A 24203-nucleotide genomic window follows, 5' to 3' on the forward strand; every position below is an offset into this window, starting at 1 on the left:
AGTCATAGCAGCTCTGGACAATGGATTGGTCAACACTAAATAAGTACGAAAGCAAACTGATGTCCAGGACGGCGCCTCGGATTTTTTTCCGCGAACAACTCATGATATACTTGATTTTAATAATGCTTATAATGTTGACTATTTCAAGGCTTGTCACTGTATTAGTTCAATCCCAATGTAATCTGTCTCGGTGGATAATTTAGACTAGTTACTCTCTGGAGTTGACGTGTTACTGATTGGTAGCTCTTTGGTTAAAGTGTTGGCTTGATGCAGGCTGGCCAGGTTTTATTTCCCATGATGAGCTCACTTTCTGCAGGATACGTGTGCGTGTGATCTGCTGTAGGCGGGATACCAATGGGTTTAGTGTAGGACTATGATCAACACATGTTCTGAACACCAGTGTTTCATTGGTCGATGGAGTAGCCTTTTTCAACAGCATTAAATCGTTATGCCATAAGAGCAAGAAAACCCACGTGCTAAGAATGGAACATTGCTAAACAAAACGTAAAGCCCAACTTGTGACAATCTTAATTAGCCATTACTACAGAACTTCCGATTGAGTGGTGTTTTCTTTTTATTTGTACGGATCTATGTGGATATCTATACCAACTGTAAATAAGTATATTGATGTATATATCGTATCAGCTACATGCAGTGTCAGTATAAATATATAGTCTAGCGTCCAATGCCCAGTTTGCAAATAAAATGATCTTCAGGCTTTTTCACTGTCAAGTTATTCATGAGACGTCCGTCGCTCCAATTGTCAACGTTGGAAGAAACGCTCGTCATGGAACGGAGTGTACATTCAACGATCCCTGGCGAAAATAACCGAAAATATTTATACTTCCTCGAATTAAGAATTATTTTCAAGGTGTCTCCAGAAATATATGAGGAGACATTGGTCATATATACACGTCCTGTAAATGATTATAAATGATGTTCATTTTATTTCCTGAAGAATGGTGACCTTTCTCAACAATATCCATATCCCTTGAAGTACTGCAATATTCTTGAAAATTGTCGAAATCTCGCATTTATGAACATCAGTTACGAAAGTTCAACTACGACACAAAATGTACCTGATCATGGAACCTGACAAAGGAACAGGAGGTATAGAGCTGTTGGCTATACCTGGTCCACTATCGGATTTTTTACTGTTTGAATTGAGTTTATGTGTACTTTTGGGAAACTTGTGTGTTTTACTATTTTCGTTTATCTTTAGATGTGTCCAAAACATTGAGTTAATGTATGAAAAAATGAAAGTATAGTTATAAAATATTGAACTGTACCACATTTATTGCATACATTATGCCAATTCGCCATAATGATAATATATTTCGACATTGCAAGGTCTCACTATGAACGCTTGTCATACTGGATTTGATGGCGTTGTACAACTTTCTTATATTCGTACAGCCAAGATGAAATACAGAATATTTATAAGGGGAGCACACACTACAACGATAGCTATAACACGATCCCCTTTGGTAGCAGCATTCAAGGAACATCAAATCCTTTCATCATACACATGCCCAAAGTAGTACCGGTAGGATTGTTACATAAATCTCAACACAGTCGGTTAATATGAATAGTCGGCCAAGCCACATGCACGAAAACCACACTGTCTTGTGAATGGCATAGGTGAGGCTCAATGTGTCATCGATGATAACTTATGGCATCAATTTCTGGTTCGTCTCATCCTTCAGAGTGTGTTTCTTTTTCTTCGCTCCAGTCTTCAATAAAGATAACGGTGCAAGTGTACAATGATGATATCTCCAATGATGACCACATTAACACACTTTTTATGCTGATAACCATCCATCGCTGCTACAGAACCGACAGAACATTATGCTAATTTGACTGATTGAGAATGCAGATCAAAGGTGAATTACCTATATCTACGTTCAATCCACGCTTGTATCTGTGACAAACACTAGGATGCTGCACCGGTACAACAATACAATGCACATGCTGAAATTATATAATTTATCCGTCAATGTGTTCTCCACAATCGATTACGATAAAAGTAAAACTATTTCGTGTTTGTGATGATGCTTCCATCAAAACCAAAATGAAACTGGACACATGTAGGATTTCATAGCAATTGTTGATGCCATTTCTGCTGAAATGTTTGCTATGTTTTCTTTGTTGTATTGACCATTTGGTCATTATGAATTATCGAACACATTTCAACGCTCAACTTGAACTTTGACGTCATGTTTACTTTGTTCTTATATTCATGCTTTGAGTATCGAAACTCTTTATAGGCGTTTTTAATATCTCACTCCCGGGTGAGATTGATCACAGAAATGGAGGCAACCTGACCGATGGCTTGAACAGACTGATCACCAATATCGGGGGAATTCCAGGAAATGTGGATGTCAAGATCACACAACAAACACATGGAATGAAGGCCTGTCAACACCCGTTCAAATATATACAGAATAATGTCTTTTAGCGGCATTTAGAAGCTGTTATAATTGACCACGATATTTTATGGATTTAAGCTTCTTTGTGTGGGAAAGAATAAAGAAGCTTAAATCCATAAAATATCGTGCTCATATACAGAATAGTTATAAACATGTCAGTATGTGACCTGGTTGCATGCATGTCATAGTTTTGCTGGAATATTTGCTAAAAGCGGCGTAAAACCCAACTCACTCACTCACCAAATTCGGTTACTGTCGAAAGAGAGAGACTCGTTTCCTCAGAAAATATGACATTTGTCGAACGTCGGTGATCACCACGCACGCCTCTGATTCAAATTACGTGCTGTAAGTTGGGGTACGTGGGCATCATGCGCGCTAAGGCCATCTTTGGAGACGATTTCGCACCATCCGGGCATGTACTCTTACACCATTTGCCTGTTGCAACCGGTCCCTAATATGAGCGGCAGTTTGCAACCGATTTCTTATTGCCATCGTTCTGCCTAATGTGTGCTCGGCTGGAGCTGTACGTTGCTCTTGGGCGTTCAGATCGGAGTTAGTGACGTCATTATGATCATGCTCTGTTGGTGTCGTATCCAGAATCTGCTGATGACAGATTGAGAAACATGCGGTATTTGGGCAACAAAGTGTCCATACCTACAACATACCAATGGCAAACACACGTTCAGCACGTTCCAAATGCCGCACACAATACTGTTAGTTTCTCACTGATTACACGCGTTTCATAAACAACCCAGTGCGTTCGGGTGCAGACCGAGGTTACGTGACTATTGGGAGAGAGTGTTCTTCCCTCAAATATCACTCACTTTCACTACCAGACATTGACGTATGTTCTTGAACTTACACCTAAAAACGTATAACCCCTACTTTTTCTCATCTAACTCATGAATCCACACACAAAAATATTTTACTTCCGTATCCATGACCCTGGTGGAGCGATGAATACAGCTCCAACACTCAGTGTTGTATAAATTATACAAATATTTGTAAAACAGCATTGACTAACGTCGCATTTCTGCGTATTTCCGCAATACAGCAAATTAGAAACAAAAATTGAAACCCGTTAATATCACTGTGTGTCACTGGAGTTAAAAGGCAGTTACGAACACTGGATAAACCTGTGGGTTGTATAATGTGTTCGATATCCGATCTGTATCCAGTACCATCGGTACACGTGTAAGGGATACCACCATTTAAGATGAAGACAAGAGGAATACACGTGGCTTTACTTCTCTGGCTGTTGATTATCAAGGTAGGTATATATTTCATCTCCCGAAGTCGTCTAGTTAGCATGAGAGTATACATGCTAGTTAGAGGACACAAGTACATTCTCCATATATCGTACAGGGATTTTTACTTCTTAAGAGAAATATACTTATACGCACAGTCTTTTCAATAGTCTGCATGAGCTTTTGTTGATCCAATCTCTAATCTCTTACTCGTTAGAGGACACAAGTACATTCTCCATATATCATACTGAGATGATTTACTTCTCAGGATTCCCGTGAAGATCGGGGTTAGAATTGAACTTTAGTAACCCATGCTTGTCGTAAGAGGCGACTAACGGGATCGGGTGGTCAGCCTCGCTATCTTGGTTGACACATGTCATCGGTTCCCATTTGCGTAGATCATGCTGTTGATCACTGTATTGTCTGGTCCAGACTCGATTATTTACAGACCGCCGCCATATAGCTGGAATATTGCTGAGTGCTTCGTTACACTAAACTAAATCATTCACTACTTCTCAAGATATATCTACTTATATGCGTAGTCTTTACAATAGTGTGCATGAGTTCATATTTTTCTTTTTGTTTATCCAATCTCTTGATCGAATAAATACCAAAGCACTGGAGGTAACTCAGACGTCAATGTAATGTACACATTATTTACGTAAGTGAAGCTTCCTTAGTTTTTAAGCTTTGCAATGAAGGCACATAGACGCATGTCAGTCTATATTATCAATATCAGACATGTCCAGTTATGTGCCTAAGTTTAAAGTGAACTAATAGTCAATATACTGAGTATACTGATCCTCATCATGAATAATCACTCGAGGCGTTATCAACAATTTGTATTCTATACCTTAACACATTAGCGAAAGCAGAATACTCAATGCCATTCTCAGTGGATGTATGACAACGGCTGGTGGGAAATATGGTGGGCAGGGTTATACCCTTAGCGGTTTAATAGTTAGCACATATCTTGATGTGCGAGGAATGCTTGAATTGATACAGATGTTGTGTGAACTCATTGACCGTATCTTCATCTGTATTTAAACAACAACCACAAGATACTTCTTGCCCCTTTCACAGAAGGCGTACCAGAGACGCGCTCTACAAATTTATTATGCATATGTAGAAAGTGAATAAAACTGACAGGAAATGCAAACACAAGAAGTGGTATCAGAAACCGGAATATAAATCATGTATGACCTAGCTCGACGTTCGTTCACCATAGTTACGCGGGACAGACTCTATATTCTTTATAGAATGAGCATACCCTTGACAGAAATACATCCCTACACAGGACCAAAGCCGGATAGTAAACCATTGAAAAAAACGTAAATACAGTAGGAAATACATGCCATGACCGGATTTACGTATGTTTTCAGATATTTCCTAACTTCGGGCATATATTTCATATGAATCTATACCTTTGAAACATATGCTCATCGTACATTTTCGTATGCACAAACACCTCGTTCATGTATGCCCTGACCGGATTGTCAGGGATTTCCAAACATGAATTGCAAAACAGATACCCCGGTAAATACATGATCATACAGTATTTCCAGTGCATTCCTTTGAATTTCAATGGGTGCTGAAATTTCCGATTTCGTTCTAAGTTTCCTCGGGTTGGAAACATGTGAATTTACTTAGGTGGGGAAACACATGTAAATTTTCAACAAAAAAATCAAATATTTACACACCTTAGATATTTATGTATCATACCGGATTTCATGGGTATGTATATGAACGGTTTATACACCTTCATCTTACCTGTACTCAAGCAAGATGATCATATGTTTACATCATGTGAATTACTTGGTTCATGTAAATTCATTTTCACACATTTTAGTACGTTTGAAATCAGCGTTCACATGACCTCAATATTATTATCACCAAAAGAGCCTGACAAAGAAAGCAGTATTACGCAAGTTCACACGCCTTATAAAGCTGCACTCGCTCTTGCTACCAGTATCAGTTACGCCTTGTCTGTGGTGTTGGCAAATCTTGTGAGGTGCATGTTTCGAGGGATTAAAAGGTTCAGTGGTGAACAAAGGGCGATGCGTTGCTCCTTTGTCCTCGCAAGTGTCCCTATCTGTCCCAATAGAATAGCACTTTGTCTCTCTTGGAGCACAGCCAAATATGCTACACGAACCAACTCGTAATTTCCTAAGTCTGTTCAGCTCGCGCATCACTACTGTAAAATATTTTGTGGCTGTACATAATGAGAATATTATTGCACTGCATGTGACCTTCCTTAATAGTCTCACAGTGCCTGAACAATGTTATTTCTCCATTCGCTCAGCCTTTGCTGAAATAGCGCCATACATAAACTTAAAGTTGTCCACATTTGTTTCACTAACGCAAAAGTATACGACAACAAACAATGCCATATCAAATTATATATTCTGTGAGACATGAAATGAAAAATTGTTTTTATCGTGTAGCGATTATGACCGGATAGCACAGGCGGGTGCGTTCTCTGAGTATATCATAGGCATGTTGGATCTCCGTGCCTTTTGTGAAATTCGTCTATATTGTCCTGTTTATATTGACGATCCATAACAGAATGCGAGTAAATATCACGTAAGTAATTGTGATGTCGCATTGCTGTAAATTTCCCTGTCGGAGAAGTCATTCTCACAAGATATATATTCCCTTGTTTGGAGAAGATCTATGGCTATTACGCCCCAGTGTTGCTAAACATCTTGAAGGCCTTTAGTCTGACACAGACGCAGACTTCGCATGTTCAAGTTCAGATCTGACAGGGGCTGAAAATATCACTCCGACATGAACACGATATCTCAGTGTTTTTCTAAGTAAGCGGAGTGCTTTCTACAACATTGGAAATAACTGTATCGTTGTCCTTCTGATATTCCCGGGGCGGTGGGGTAGCCTAGTGGTTAAAGCGTTCGCTCTTCACGCCGATCCCCGCGAAGACCCGGGTTCGAATCCCAACATGGGTACATTGTGTAAAGCTCATTTCTGGTGTCCCCCGCCGTGATATTGCTGGAATATTGCTAAAAGCGGCGTAAAACCAAACTCACTCACTCACTCACTCACTCTGATATTCCCCCGAACGGAAGCTCCACCCATGTAGGGTACAATGTGTAAGTTACAGAATTGTAGGGAATAGTCTCAAGACTTTTCTACTTTGACCACGATTCTTTGAACTTGTAACAGTCTTTGGAGAAGATCAAAAGAGAAAAGGGTAGTGCGCGATGTATCTGACGGACGTATATGGAGAACGTTCGAAGAACTTTATAAATACAATAATAGAAATACCGGTTATGTTTAAAACGTACCCTCAATCTGATAGCCAGAGGGATTATTGTGAAAGATCGCAGTATGTATCATTATAAACGAGCCAAGATAAAAGTACATGTCATTCATCCCCACATTATATCCCTTTTATAGACACGGGACATCGTTGTTACAGGTAGGGCAAACACTTTCTTCTAAAGGTATCTGCCGGTTTCACGCTACATACATGTGTTCAGATTATCGAGAAAACTAGCGACGCAAGTTCTCCTCCATCACACCAGAGACCATATAATCTATCATATGGCCTTTGATCACACATATAATTGTATAGATACCCAGTGTTTATTGATAGCGATGAAGCAACTTATCAAAATTTATGGCCGACAGTATCATCTGCATTACTCTCACAGGGTTGTCATGGTAACGATAATTTGGCATTCTTTTTATTGTGTTATTCTTTAATCTGCGATTAGAATTTAAATCAGTTTTGACGTGAGCATGTTAAGAAAAGACAAGCTGTTAAACGAAATGTATTGTGATCGAACCTATAGGCCTTTGTAATAGCGAGTTTCAGGCCACCTACATATAAAAACCTGTTTTCATGATAAATATCTGCTAATCCTTGGCACGATTCCGACCATATCATGGGAATGTGTTTGTGAATCATAATCAAATAGTGATGTTACAAGGCGTCCATGGCGCGTCAACAGCACATGCAAACAGGGGCGTAGCTACCATTATAAAAAACAGCTCGAGCTTACACATGATCTTTGCTAAAAAAATAATTTTTCTTCTAATTCTTGCCAAAAATACCTACAAACACGTTCCATTTAAAAAGTGGAAATAACTCTATGAATCATACTGACTACAGTATTCTTTGATTAAAGCATTACCATGTACTTTCGGTGATGATTGTTTTTCCATCGACATGTATGAGGATGTTTTGTTACAATCATGATTTATATGTGAATCATCACTGAAATGCAGTTGTTTATTTTTAATTTGTTTATCATTTATTTTTGAAAAAACACCAAATACTCGATGTATGGTATTGTATCAATGCAGCAGACATGTGTAAACTATGTCCAAACATATTTGTATATGAGGAAATCACATTTCAATTTCGACAATATTTTGAAGCTATTGAAATCATCAAACGTCAATCGATAACTCTTCAAGTCTCATAAAAAATGAAAGTTGGGCAAGCCCTCAATACCACCTATAATATAAACCTTTGCAGCCCATAGGGCTTACACGAAAAATATGGCTTGCTACGCGCCTGGCAAACGCACGAGAATTGCAATACGGGCCTCTAACCACTGATTCTCCGTCACCTGGAGACACATGTGACTGAGCGTATGTTTGGACGTCGTCTGTCATACAGACCCTGAAGCAAATATATCCAAGCCCACGCAAGTCTACAAAATGTGGCAAGTCTAGATTTCCACAGCTTCAGGAGAAAGTCTCAGGGCTCCTTTTAATTATATTATATATTGTTTTATACTATGAACTTTTTTCTGTAAAATATGTTCATATCAGAGACTAGTTGTTAATCTAGTTCTGACGGGTAGAAGACAAAAGACAAAATCGATACTAGTGCTGTTACTATTTTTTAATTATATATAAACCTTCGTCCTTGTCTCGGGATGAATGTATATGTTCCACCAAATGTACATTCGGAGGATATCGAAATCTAGGTTAAGCTATTTGAATCATATTTGCAATTAAAACACCCAAACAATGGTTTGTTGTCCAAATTTTTGGTTTTCCATATCTTGTCCCAGTCTGTATCACAGTCACAGAACGATATTTTTTCATCTTCCGTCTCTAGGAAAACTCACTGCAGGGTTCGGGTTATGGAGTGCCATACCAAACACCCACAGCTGGCGGGACCAACATCTCCAGTAACATTTACATCTGCAAGCGCTTAATTCGCAAGTGGTGAGACACTAGGCTAATGAGGCTAAGGGTTTGTGAAATATCTATGATGCCTTATATGAAGTCCGTCATCTAAGCAAGTCTAGCTATGTATGGCGTTAAGTCACTGCTTGAAGAAAGGCTCCTTTAGAATTTTATTTGGTAAATACATGTATTAGTATTTCCATCATATTGGAAAATACATAGACCAACGCTTAGTGTCTGAATATATATAATTTTGATAGTAACAAACAAACCTATTTAAAATGAAAAGGAGCCCCAGGGAGACACGGGATTCAGTCCGGCCAGCAATGGCAGTTAGATATGTTTACTTTGTAACCCGACCCCCAAAGTGAGTTAGGTTTCTTGCAGATGTTAACAGACTCTGGACCTGAGGAGATCTAGACTTGCTTCATTAAAGGCTTTAGCATTGCAGGGAGGGCTAGGCAGTAGGGGAAATAATGTGGTTCAGGGACTGTGAGACAGACTAAGCAGTAAGGAAAATAATGTGGTCCAGGGACTGTGAGACAGACTAGAAATTGCATGACAACCTACACTTCATCGTGACTATGATTTAGGCATCATTTTAAAACACAAGGGTTATTTCCTTTGCGTTAACTGACAGGCTTTCGGTGTCAAATTATTTGGAACTCCGGCCAAAGGTGATGTTATGCTGTCTGGAAATATGGCCTTTTTGCAATGCTTTGATTGCACATAATGATAAGTGATTGTTGTACATATGATGTTTTTGAAGGATAATCTCAGCTGACTAATACTTTGCACGTGTGTCCCCCCACTCTTTCCATATCCGTAAAAATTAATTTTCCATATATATGTCTGTAAGAAAATACTGTAAAGTAATGGGATGGCTGAATTTGGCCACCTGAGGTAGTGACCACAGCACTCTGGTTATACTGCATTCAGAGAGGACAGAGCTTGGCAAGATACCAATAAATATGCTTGTCATTTAAACCTTTATCTGATGTTTGTGGAATGTGATTATATAATTGAAGATGCTTCCTGCACATGTAGCCCCAATATAGATGTTGTTAGTCTGTGAATCTTCCAAATTACTTCGTCTCTTTTTTTTTCAATTGACATTAAGATCTTTGCCGCCTTATATCAAAATAATATATTTAATGTGCCTATGTCGGGAATCAAACACCGGTTTTTGACCTGACAGGCGAACGCGTTAACCACGAGCGTATCCCATCATTTCTTGATACTGTTAAAGAATATACATTGGTACATTTATCATACATTCAAGATTGAACCCAGTTTTGTCACCATATATCCTTCAGTTTTTTATGTTAGTGACATGATCTGCACACTGATAATTTAAAAAGAGGAATATAAATAATGATTGTTTGCGATCTTTATCCAATTTAGTTTTCCATTTATCTAGTAATTTTGAGTTTCTATTTCCTGGAAATTCTGTACGAAGGTACTTTTAGCAGTTTCACCCAATAACAGTAAAGCATACAGATAATACGTTTCGGTACTTTGATAGAATAATAAGTACACATTATATTCCATGATATTGAGATACCAAAATGATTAACATAATTACATTATAACAAATTAGACAGCAAAAAACAAAAGCAAAAAAGAAGACGCATGAGCAACACAAATTCTTGCAGGTTGTAAGATTTCAATTATGATCGAAACTGCTTAATTATGAGCTAATTGCAATCACTACAATTTTCTATAGTCTACCCAAGAGATGGAAACAAATATGTCTATTATGAAAATTATGAGCTAATTGCAATCACTGCAATTTTCTATAGTCTACCCAAGAGAGATGGAAACAAAATATGTCTACAGTATATTCCGTCGGGTAACTGAAATTTGAGAAAACGTCCGTATGGGATAATACCTGTATTCCGAATCAAAAAGAGGTCATACCAAGTATGTGCATGTTCACACATTTACAACAGTAATTTACACCGGGAATCATTAATACATTGTAATCATCTTTTATGAAAGTATAGATAAGGAAATTTGTTCAGTTATACAAGTGAGCACTAAAATTAGGGACCTACCGGTTCATGTCTGTGTGAACACATCTGTCTGTGTTTTATTGTAATTAGCATGTATAAGAAGTGTACCTAAGGTCAGTTATATAAACTGTAATTTCCATCACAAAAAGTATAAACGATGTTACCTACTGGTCAGAAAGACTTATCAGTACCCCAACAACGACCCACCCCACCACCCCACCCTAGGCCTACCCCATGCCACACCCTCTCCCTCGCACACACACACACAATCCCTAACATACATATCGCTCTGGCTCATAGACCCGATATTTGAACCTTTTAAACAGACACCATGTGTATGTCAAGAAAGACACGCACGTTATTAGTGGTGCTCAGTCATTGGTATCACTTCACCATGCATGTGTTCCTAATTATCTCAGTACATTATGGCGTGCTCGGACGCGCTAACGAACCCTATGTGACAGTTACATTACAGAACCATTGAAATACATGTTAAAGTAGTGCTAATCATGTAACACTATATTTACCCATTTCCAACCATTTACGCATGTACTAAATATATCACAAATCTAACCCTGGTCATACGAGATTGTCGTACAATCACAGCATTTACATATGTTACACATGTTAGGAAACACATGAAAACAATGGCCAGATTTACACACCTGTGAAATACATGTAAATGCAGAGTTGAATGTTGGTTTATTTTAACACCCCTTTAAACGTGTTTAAATGATACGTAGATTTCAAACGTTGTTCATATGGCCGCCGGATGAAACGAGTATTTCCTGACGTTAGTAAATTTGGGTAATACAGTCATTTTGTGTGGTGCTACCAATACAAGAAAAGGTGTTCACTGTATTTCCGGCTTCTGATCTTTTAACCCATGTCACGCACAGTTTATTTAAGTAGTGAAATAAGGTTTCCGCATGTCCAGTGGACTAATCGAAACGAATTTCTAATGCCATCGAATAATGAGGACTGGGGAATTACACATTGATAAACCTGGTTACTACTATTTGATCGTACCCTTCATGCTGATACTGGTCTGTCAGGTCCAGACGTTATGTACAGGTGTTTGAGATACATACATATAACTGCTGCGTGTAACGGTGCATTTCATTTCAAATGTAAGGAACTCTAAACGTTCTATGTATAACCTATTCGGGTAAGTGGGTTTGATTTGAACAGTATTTCAGGTAGATCACGCATCTTAATGTGATGTGAACATATTTGCCGGAGCTGATGTCCAGACGATTATCACGATAATACATGTTAGCACCATACCCTTTAAATTGTTTTCTTTTTTAAAGTGGTAATCGTCAGGTCATCAGTTTATCATATATACTCTCCCAAACAAAAAACGCATAGATGTATTTTCACGAATGTAATCTCCTAACTTTAACGTGAGATAACACGTGTAAATCTAGATTTGTTGCAGGCAAATTACACAGATGAAAGATCAACACTGTCTATTAATGTGTTTAGCTGATAAATAGTTCAATAAGTGAAGGCGTCCGTTCCCAGTAGGGCATTGTCTACAAAATCTGTTGTGGCCACCATAAGCCCCAAAAACTGCTATGCATCGTCTCGGCATGGACTCAAAACGTCTTGAATTCGACCATGTGGAATTCTGGCCCGATCCCCGTGCAATGCCTGAGAGAGCTGATCTAACGTCTCGGACGCCGGTGACGTTACCGTATGCGTCCTACGAGGTCATCCCACAAATGTTCGATAGGATTTAGGTGGGACGATTTTAAGGCCATCGAAGCAATGTGATGTTCTCATTCTGAAGCTACTGAATAGTGGCATGTGATGTGTGAGGCGTGGCGTTATCGTGTTGAAACAACTCCCTCTGGCGGTCAATGATTAAAACTATGTGGATTTTTATGATTTCGTCCCTGTACAGAATAGCAGTTACATTGCCATGAAGGCGAACAAAATTAGATTTCTGCGTGTAGGATATTTCTACTCGAATCATGACACTCCCACCGCCATATCGGTCAACCTGGGCGACACAATGCTAGGCAAAATGTTCATTTGAATGTCGATAGACACATATTATTCCATCACGGCACTGAAGCAGAAATTGAACCATACACGTCGCCAGGTTTGTAGATTCTAGAATCGGACTATATTGCACCACTGGACCCGTCAACGTCGATGTAATTGTCGCAGCACTGGGTCTCCTAGCTTCCAGTACAGCTTCGAATACGAATGGCTTGTGCCGACACCCTACCTGCAGTTACCGTTGCTGTGGCGATTCTGCAAATGAAGTACCCGGATGTACCTTCAACGGCAGATTGAGGTTCCCCAGCCTCCAGACGTCCAATGGCATTGTTTTCATTTATAGTAGTGAGTTGAAGCATAGCTGTATTCTTTCATTTACTTAAAAAATGACAATAGCCATATAAAAGCAAACGGTTTTGTACAGACAATATACCCACTCACAACAGCACGTGCATATTACAAGAACAACACGTGCATATTACGAACCACTTTTTCTCCATGACACTTTCGAACGTATACGTGTATCAAAATGTCCTAAGATGAGTTTTGCCCTGTGTATTCTATTCATGTAGACAAACCAACATTATAAAGTATAACAATCAAACACCATTTTTGAGAAATATTAGAAATTTCATGTATCAATATCACCTGTGCGTTACTTGTTTTGGAGAGCATATATTTACCCATGCCGCCTATTGACCAGGCATGTTTACATATTGTTACGGTTAACAATTTACGGTGACAAAAGGTTTAAAAGTCCCCTCTGAACCAGCAAAATAGAACACAGACAAGTCTAAAATATTCAATAAAATATTGAACAAACAATGAGCAAACTACAGTGAATGGCAATACAGATTTCTAGTACAATGCAATTGAAGATAAAATAAGATGTTAAATGCTTCTCTGCTATGGGACTGATTGGGGACAGGGATAACACCAACAAACTCGCATCGCAAGCAATCCGTGTGCATCAGAAACGTTTCATAGCTAAGTGGTTGAAGTGTTGCATTGCACGCTGGCTGGCCGGGTTCCAGTTCAAAGATGTGTCCATGTTGTGAACATTCTCTGTAGGATCTGTTAAGAATGATCTAGTTACTGTTCTTTACCATGGAGTAAATTCCAGGTAACCTGGGTTTAGCCCATTGTGAATCTTTGTTCGATTCCCTACTGGTACAGTGTGTGATGCCCAAGAATGATGATATGAATGTAATATTGTTTAAGCTCTCTCCGACCTTACATAGTAAACAATCACACAATCACATGATTGAAATCCAGTTACCTGACAGTGCATAAACTGATTTTGTTGAAAATGATAAAATGCTTTTAAATTCCGACTGCTACGTAAGAGATGGTGTTTCTTAAGGGTAAAGAAAAACTTTAAGAAATATCTTCATTAGGCAACGGAGAGTAGAGGCAGGATAATGCTCAGCCCAAGCATGGATAATAGTGGGACTTCACACCATCAGCAGAACATTGACCCAGCTGAAGTAAACTTACAAATGACAAGGCAAAATCATACACAGTGTTGAATATCTACTGAAACTAATCCATTTGCATAAAAGGTTTAAATAGCTGTGAACAGTGAAAATCAGTGATGACACCAAGTGTTCGCATGGAAGGTAAACACGTCCTGTCCTGCTGGAAACGGCCGACAACAAGCACTAATATCCTACAAGGTATAAGGATGATAATGTTACAAATAGTCGTTCACAAACCTATTTTCAAATTACTGACTAAAGTTTTCTATGTCCTTGAATTACGGCAATATTCTCAAAACAGTCGACACGAAAACAAGCGAGAAAGCAAAACCTTGTAAACATCAGTTCCACTCTCCGTTTCGTCGGTTCAGGGAATGAAATCAAATTTCTGTAATATAAATGAAATAGTGTCATAATTGCAGAATAATTACTAATTTATTAAAAAACTACATTGCTTAACTAACCATGCGTGGCTTGTTTGGGTTAGGTTATCTTTGACATAAATGTGTTTCATTCATTAAGGCATCCCCTTAACTCATAACACATTTTGGTATGCACATCCTCTTGGAGGCGAATGACACATCGCCAATATCGATCCCATATTCGATAATTCTCATAGCTGTCACTGTTTAATGTGAAACAATTTTCTCGAACTTTACAATTTCCTTATATTTCCGCAATTTCCTTATATTTCCGCAACACAACATAGTAGAAACTGAAAACAAAGCATGAGAAACTCGACGTGTGTTGCTGGAGTTAGCAGGCAGTTTTCACCACTGGACAGACTTATGGGCTGTGTAAAGTCTTCTCTATCCGATCTGCATCCAGCACCTTCGGCCCACGTGTACGGGATACCACCGCTGAGAGATGAGGACAAGCGGAAAACGTCGATGGATGACTTTACTTCTTTGGTTGTTGATTGTCAGGGTAGGCTTATAAACATCTCTTAAAATGGCCAAGTTAGCAAATACTAGTTAGAGGGCGTAAGTACACTTCACATATATCATACTGTGAATATATCCTGCTTGGGATAAATTAACTTATATGCATATAGTATTTACAATGTTTCTGCTTGCGGTTATATTCTGAGCTTTCGCAGTTTCACTTACCCAAAGTCATTTATTATCTCAGTATCAGACTAGTTCAGTCACGTTAGAAAGCTTATAGCGAACTCCCTGGCAATTGCGATTAACGTATTACATAACATTTACATGATTCTATATCTTTAAATAATCACTCAGGGCATTACCTAATATTTTCATCCACTACTTCAACAGTAATCGGTGAAGTTTGCATAGTTATCTTTCGTGGATAGTATGGAAGACAATATTGACCATGTTGCTGAGGGCTAGGCTGGGTTTAACTCAGGTTATTTTAGTTTATTAGTTTATTTATTTTCGCCAGCTTAATATGTGATGATGCCCGAAGTGCTGCAGGTCCCTCGTCGTACCTGAGACACGGCCAACAAATTATGTACATTTAGACAGTTTTCATTCTAACAACGAGTTATACTTAGTAAGAGACGAAGTTCACCGTTATGCTATTAACTGTGGATTAGCACAAGATTCCTGATTTACTTGAATTGAAAATAATTTGTTTTATCAGTAATGCTTCTGATATAACTTTATGCTGATAGAAAGTCGTTATGTAAATGTAGTAGCTATAATTCATAATTGATATGTGTCTAATGTTATCTTCACTTTTTAACAGAATGTGAGTGCTGACGGCAAGCTGGACATTCTGTTCATCAGTTACTGGTCGGATGGCAAGAATATCAGTGGGAACTGTTGTGACAGTGGAGGCTACTTTTATTGTACCGATAAGTGTGATCCAATGTTTATCCTGTGCATTGATATGTGGGTATATTCTTCAACTATTTAGAAATCCCCAGTTAAATATGCTAGTTCTTCTCCCAGGTTCTTCGTTCTCAAAGCGATCGTAGCGCTACGACAGTCGTAAATCTATGTTAAAGTATGGGAGTTACGATCATCTTAGCGCTACGATAGCTTTGAGGAACGGGGGCCCCATTCTCATGAGGAAATGCTTTGTGTATTGCTTTCTTTTGGTCTCTTCAAACCTTATCACAACGTATGAGTAAAATCAAGGTGTCAGCGATAAACTTTTGAAATGCGTAGATTATGTTTAAATGGAAATCATCCTTCAATACCACAAGGTGTACAAATCCTTCTGGTTACATACGTGGCTACTAAATACTGTTTTCAGTGTAGACCTTTGTAACTTGCGGTATTAATAGCTTAAAACAGTTACTTTATGTTATTCCAGACCAGGCGGAAGAAAGCCTTGCTCTCTTTATGACAACGCCACAGACTACATAGATGACCACAACATAATGGATTTTGGAAGCAGCATTCAAGGAACACCAAATCCTTTCATCATACAAGTGGACAAAGCAGTACCGGTAAGATTGTGACCTATATCTAACATTCACAAGGAGGGTACGTTTCAGATTATATACACATGATAGAACGTATAGCAACATACTCAAAAGAAGTTAAGGGTCAAAGGTAGATTTCAGCATGACATTTAATTATGCATAGCAAACATATAAAACAGGATTTCCAAGCATGAATGTGGTTAGAATTGTGCTGACAGTTTATGCTGTCCTAAAGCTGAGCACTGTGTGCAAAACATGTGATCTGTGCAAACTGAATGACTGTAAATCTACCTTTGACCCTTAACTTCTTTTTAGTAATATATATGATGTTAACACCAATTTACATTTTCATTAACGTGTCATTTAAGTAAGGATATTACGCCATAACTTAGAAAGAGTTCCGTTGTATGAAGACATTGTGGCAATGTTTGCCACATCCAGATTTAATGGAACATTAATTAGTGCAGTTTTTGACCCATTATTGGATGGTTGTGGTCAAGGTAAGTTAGCTGAATACGCCAGGGAGACCTTCCACTACAAAATCTTGATGTATTGGAATGAACCATTTACGTAAAATTCAACGTCAGATACATTCAATTAGGAGGAGGATATTTGTATCTCGCGTTGACGATGTTAGAGATTCTGGTGTATTAGATCCTATATGCAGTGATCACTGTCCGGTGTTTCTTAATACAACAAGAACTGTACAGAACAATAATTCATTCAAAAGGAAAATCTATGATTACTCTTCAGCAGATATTAATGGTATGAACGAAAGTATTACCAAAACCTACATTGTCCTGTGACAACTAACAAAAACAGTTCACAGATCGAAGTTAAAGCTCAGTGTATGCCAGCGGATTATCGTATCTTCATGGCGACTCACATAGCATCACGTTCTGGTTTCTCTGGTCAAGCCTGTCATTATTTTCAAAGGTGAACTAACAGTAATTACTTCGGCACTAAATACCATACAAAAACTAAGTTAACTGATATATGTCTTGTGAACGATTACGGAACACTTATCGTTTGGCTGGAATGTCGCTGCCTGTGGCTTTAAAGAACAAAGTAACAAAGAGCATACATTTTATTTTCTGCAGTCCTTCAAAATAAGAGACCACGTGTATGACAATGATGACATCTACAACAAGGTCATAGTGGATTTTACTATTTGATATGCATAGTCTTTTCTCCAGTACTCGATAGAAATAACGGTGGAGGTGTATGACAATAATGACATCTCCAGTGATGACCACATGGACACACTCTCTAAGCTGATCAACATCCGAGCCGCTGCTACAGAACAGGAAGCTGTGTACACCCATTACACATTGTGGGGAAGGACAGAGTGAGTGAGACTTATAGTCTGTTTGCAGTGAAAACGTACCGATGAATTTCACTTTAAACAAAAAAGTAAATCAAATAAAGTGAAATGAAGGTTGAAGAGGGTAAGCGCAGTAGTTGGAGCAGTGAAACAAATGCACGTGCGGTACGCGATGAGCGTTAACTCAGACCTGCCCAACTTGTTCTCGGCGTTTCATTTAATGTGCATACCCCCTTGAAATACAAACCAATAACAGCGGTTTGAAAGTATGATCGTTTGTTAAACAACTTTTATCCTAAGTTGAATAACATTCTGAGATTTAAATGTTCAATTGGCAAGGTAAAATTATGAGGATTCGCATTTTTAATTTCACTTTATTCGAGTTCATTTTTTGTTTAAAGTAAAATTCATCGGTACGTTTTCACTGCAAACAGACTATAACTAGAACCGTGCTGATACAATAGAGTTGGGTTGAGGGGATGCAAGAAACATTTGAACAGAATATTGAATAACCGTCCAAACTGCAACCTGATTACCAAACTATTGGAGCTGTGAGTACTAAACCTACTCGTAAGAGGCGACTAACGGGGTCCGGTGCTCAGACTTGCTGACTTGGTTGACACATGTCATCGTATCCAAATTGCGCAGGTCGATGCTCATGCTGCTGATCACTGGATTGTCTGCTCGATTATTTGCAGACCGCTGCCAGGAATATAACTGAGTTCGGCGTAAAACTCACTCACTCACTCACTCACTAAACCTACTTCTAATTTGAATGATACATCTACACATTCAGGGCGATTTGAATACTCAATGCCATTTAGAAAGCGGTTAAATATAACATACGTTTTATTTGGGATTACACTTTCTTGGCAAAGTACAGATTCTATTACTTTTGTTGGGTTGAGTCGCATCTGAGATTCGAACTACACCCTCAGAGTCAGGCACCTACTCACCAGCACACAAAGTCAGCCGCCTACCACGCTCAGCCATTGCGGCTTCCACTATAGGCAATATTAATGTACTTTGTCGTACAGACCCCAGAGAATGAATTAGCACCACTTTGTGTGCTGGCGATTAGGTGTCTGACTCTGAGGGTTTGCGCAAACTAATATGTATTGAGTGAACCATTTTCCAGGTTAAAGATTGCTGTCAGTGCCTACTGTGACCCGGACTGGTACGGGTATGCGTGTGAGAGACATTGCAAGGCAACAACTGACCACAGTCACTACAGCTGCCACCAACACACAGGTGCTAAAATGTGCTTTCAAGGTAAGCTCAGAAAGCTGATGTGGTCAACTATATATACAAAAATGATACACTTACGGGCAAGCGAAACGATACCAAGTCGAAATCACTGATATTACAAAACGACAAACCACCATTGTGAAAAACACAGCTGTTAGCTAAATGACTAAGTGCATATTACCCATACACCTGTTATTAAAATTCACTGTCCTTTTTCACAATGGGGGTTTGTCTTTTTGTAATATCAGTGATTTCGACTTGGTATCGTTTCTTTTGCCCGTTAGTTTATTTAGGGAGACCAACTAGATTAAAATTTTAAGCAATTTGTAATTGAACTCAAATACCAGGTGTATATTTTGTCAGCTTAGAAAGGGTATATGTTACCTGTTCGGGTTTACCGTGTATCCATCATCGCGTATTGGGTATATAGTCATTTGTACCTCGCATGCGGGACATTACGACCACTGTAATATACGTCTTGTTCTGTTCATGCTATTCACTCCACCTATCCGGGCGGCGCTCTTTAAAGTGATGAGATTATTTAAGTATGGGTGTAGAGTAATATCCAAATTGCACATTTAGACGTTCATTTGAGCTGGTATTTGAACTGACGGTAGTCAGAACAGGTTTTTACTGTAAACACTATTTCAATCATTTTCTGCACTAATTTCAATTAGTTTCAATTTTAAAATTGCAGGTTGGACGGGAGACAACTGCGATCAAGACATCGATGAATGCGCAGAAATTGACAACACATGTGAAAATAGGGTAAGTTGTAGAAATTCACTCGGAAGTTTCGAGTGCATTAATTTTGTATGGAGGGAATCAAAGGTAGCTATAACTGCAATCTATAAAGAATGGATTCACAAAACGAACAGGTCACATGGAATATATATATGCATGCACTCTCCCTGTTAAAGCAGTATACCATAGTTTGTTCAATACATTAACTAGAGGGTACAAATGGGGTCAGGGAGGCAAAGGTATAGAAAACCATGTAAAAGCCACTCCTAACGTTGCTAGTGGCATATTGCTTAGTTTTTAGTCTATACTAAATATACTAAACCACAATAGAAACGTCGCCTTTCAAAACCTAATGCAAAATTTTGTTCTTACAAGGTGGTGCTTTATATTGTGATTGTACCGTTTTGTTAACATGTTATCAATCCAAATTGACAGGTATTACCAGTGTGTTTTCTGATAAAAAAAGCATATTGACCAAACGCACCGAAAAAGGCAGACATGGTAAAAGGTTCCGTATGACATTCGTGAAAATGAAAATGCACGTGCATGTAGTGACAACCCTACCAATAATAGCGAGTCCCAAACTCGACTGAAATAATTTTTGGGGACACAATCATCATGTCATGTCACGACTTACGAGAGATCAGAGGAACCAAGTCTTGGGACGATTGCAAGTTGTCCAGACTGCACGGAGGGTAGGCAATCATTTTAATGTTCATGTTAGGACAATCTACCGACTGCAGGAGTGGTATCAGGTCAGTAACAGCCCCCAACACCGTCCACGCAGTGGGCGACATTCAGTAACATCACAACGTCAAGACCGACAGATTGTGCGTCACCACCTGCAGGATCGCTTCCCCAGAGCGACGGAAACAGCACGCCAGACCATTGGGACTCACAACAGACACATCAGTGGCGATACAGTGCGTTGACGTTTGCGCAGACGAAACCTCTGTTGTCACAGACCATATCGTAGTCCTGTCCTCACCACTCATCATCGCCAAAACCGACTGCAATGGGCAACTCAGCATCAAAATTGGCGTTATCGACAATGGAGAACTATGCTTTTATCTCATGAAAACCGATATTGTGTTTCGACAGTCGATGGCAGAGTAAGAGTATGGTGAAGGCGTGGGGAACTGTTTTCCAATGAGTGTATTGTTGAAAGAGACTCGTGGGGTGGTCCAAGCATCATAGTGTGGGGTGCAATCGGTCTGAACCAGTTAGTTAATACCGTGGTGATCCAGAATGTTGGTCCAGGATGAAGAAATGACGTGACAGCTGCTCGCTATATTGATTAAGTCATAAGACCCCACGTTGTACCACATTTCGGACGTTACAGAAATCACATCTTCCAGCAAGACAACGCTCGTGCCCACACTGCCAGAGCAACATTGGACCATAGGCGCCCGAATCTGATATATTTATAATTAGGTCATACTTATAAATATATCAGAGTCGGGCGCCTATGGTTTGGAACTATTTTCTCACCCGGAATGCTCACGAGTGTTTGTAAGGGCAGTAAGTAGGCTACTACCTCTTAAAGTAACCTGTGAAATCATAAATCAGTCTTCTTCCCGCCTATATGTGGTATAACGTTCCCATTCCGATCACTACAGGTCATAACGGGCGTGTTTCAGAGGTCGCCTGATGGTTGGGACATAGGCCAATATGTGTCGGCCATTCTACCTCCTGTGGGACTTGTCCTGATGTCTGTACTGCTTCTGGTGGCTTTCTTCATCTGGAGAAGAAGATCGTGAGTAGTATCTGAAATACTTTGGTGAAAACACTTTGTTGTACCATGTGAGGTGTCAAACACGTAGTTTTCTAATCAGACACATGACTGCAATCAGACTTAATACTATCCCTCAGAACATTATTATGGCCCAACTGTTTGGTTAGGGGTTGTTAAAACTTATCGGTTCCTTTTAAAATGTATAATTAAGTCTCAAAGCATCATCTAAAACAATATGACAAAATTCTCAGTGCCCGTCATCCATTATGTGGGACACATTAAAGTGAATTTATGTGTCCAGCTAAATTTCATATACTTATCCATGTTGTAGCTATATATATATTTATACGTTGGTGGCACGTGTAACCCCGGGCTGTCTAGAACTTACGTTAAGAGGACAAATAAAACTTATCGTAACTTTTCATTTGCTTTCTATATCACGCATAGGATCAACAACTGTTATGTTTTCTGTTTCAAGAGACAGGTCGGCAAACGTCACAGGCGACGACCAAATCAACCTATATGTGATCAATGTCCCCTGCAGCAGGAACCTGAATAGACCCGGTACCGTCACAGGTTCACAGGATGCAAGTTTATCTCCAGATGGTGACACTAGTCTTGGCTTTGATGAAGCACAAGTGGGAACACACGATACAGCCTGTGATGAGATATCAAACACCCAACCAACGACTGAAAATGTTAACCTTGACCCAGAGAATCTTTGGGGATCAAGCGGTTATCGAGATGACCACGCACGTCTTGGTGACGTCGCAACACCAGATACTCGCCGTCATATTACATCAATCATCCAACCAGTCACTGAAGATGTTCCTCTGGATCCGGGAAGTCTACGGGGTGGTGGTGTGTCTCCGGATGACTACGCACGTCTTGGTGACGTCGCAACACCAGATACTCGCCGTCATATTACATCAATCATCCAACCAGTCACTGAAGATGTTCCCCTGGATCCGGGAAGTCTACGGGGTGGTGGTGTGTCTCCGGATGACCACGCACGTCTTGCTGACGTCGCAACACCCGATACTCGCCACCATGTTCCATCATATACGCCTCTTGACTTGCTTCCATGTACCTCTGGAGGTGGTCTGACTCAGACCAGCAACTATGAACCGCTCGATCGTTGTGAGGAAGAAGATGCAGCGTGCATTGTCGTCGAAGACCACGATGCTGAGGACATCTCAGATGAAAACCCCTACGTTCATCTTGTAGTTATAAACAGATAGAGTCATCGTTGCTCTAGACGATGAAATGGTCATCAAAAAACAATTACGAAAGGAAATTAATATGTAGGACAGGGTCTCGGATTTCTTTCCGCGAAAAGCTCATGCTATAACTGATGTGGTTAATATGTTGACTTTCATGCAGGCTGACCGGGTTTTAATTTTCATGATCAACTCATGACAACATCTCGCTACGACCTTACGCTGACATTTTCAGATTGACTGTTTTCTTTCATTTACGGCTCCATATGGATATCACCACCAGTTGTAAATAAGTATATTGATGTACATATCATATCAGCTATATGCAGTGTGACTGCAACGTTATCGTCTTGCAGCCAGTTGCAGTTTTCAAATAAAGCAACGTTTCTTTTTCACTGTCAAACTATTCACGACTTTGATCTTTCCATTGGCCAACTTTTGAAGAAAGGCTAGCGATGAAACATTGTGTACGTGCAACGATCCTCCGACGAAAATAACTGAAAATACACGCGGACAACGTTCGTTCATACAGGCATTGAACATGGTTGTAACTTATTTCTGTTTTTGAATTAAGGCAATAGAATCAAGATATCTTGTGAAATATACAGGCCGACATTGGTCGTCCATGTAAAAGATTTTAAAACATTTCCATTTCCTTGAAGTGAGGTTCTGTGAAATATTTCCATCTCCTCAAGGTAAAGCAATATTTTCGAAAATTATCGACATAAAAACGAAGACACTATTGACATTCTTGGTGTAGAAACGGAGAGCGGAAGGTCGCGGGTTCGATCCCCGGCCGCGTCATACCAAAAGACGTTAAAATATGGTACTTGTTGGTGCCTGCTCGGCGCTCGGCATTAATGGGCCTGGTCGGCTCGGAGTCAGTATAATGTGTCTGAGTAGGGTATTCATGCTTAACTGCGGTCTGGTATCTCAGTGAGCTTGCACTATAAAACCAGCTTAAGGCTGGGCTAGTACAAACAACCACACATACACACACATGCACGTCGTGATATGAATGATAATAATCTTAAATGCGACGTTAAACCCTTTTCACCTCACCTCACCTGTAAATATTCCAGTCTAGACCAGACAATCCAGTGATCAACATCATGAGCATAGCTGTAGACATTTGGAATACGATGAAATGTGGCAAAAAGATTGTCTATAGATATCTTGGTTTCGGGACATGGAG

At 39.4% G+C, this 24203-nt stretch overlaps 1 protein-coding gene across 1 annotated transcript; it reads left to right on the top strand.

The window, feature by feature from the left end:
* Window positions 1-3548: 3548 nt before the first annotated feature.
* On the top strand, window positions 3549-23138 carry LOC124252706. The gene is made up of 8 exons (XM_046686360.1): window positions 3549-3699; window positions 16053-16198; window positions 16626-16761; window positions 17934-18085; window positions 19200-19333; window positions 20007-20077; window positions 21694-21809; window positions 22267-23138. Exons 1-8 carry the CDS (start codon window positions 3646-3648, stop codon window positions 23027-23029), a joined length of 1572 nt encoding a protein of 523 aa, XP_046542316.1. The 5' UTR covers window positions 3549-3645; the 3' UTR covers window positions 23030-23138.
* Window positions 23139-24203: the final 1065 nt, after the last annotated feature.

The sequence above is a fragment of the Haliotis rubra genome, unplaced genomic scaffold (genome assembly GCF_003918875.1).
Source record: "Haliotis rubra isolate DU_JTF1 unplaced genomic scaffold, ASM391887v1 Scf521, whole genome shotgun sequence".
Lineage (NCBI taxonomy): Eukaryota > Metazoa > Mollusca > Gastropoda > Lepetellida > Haliotidae > Haliotis > Haliotis rubra.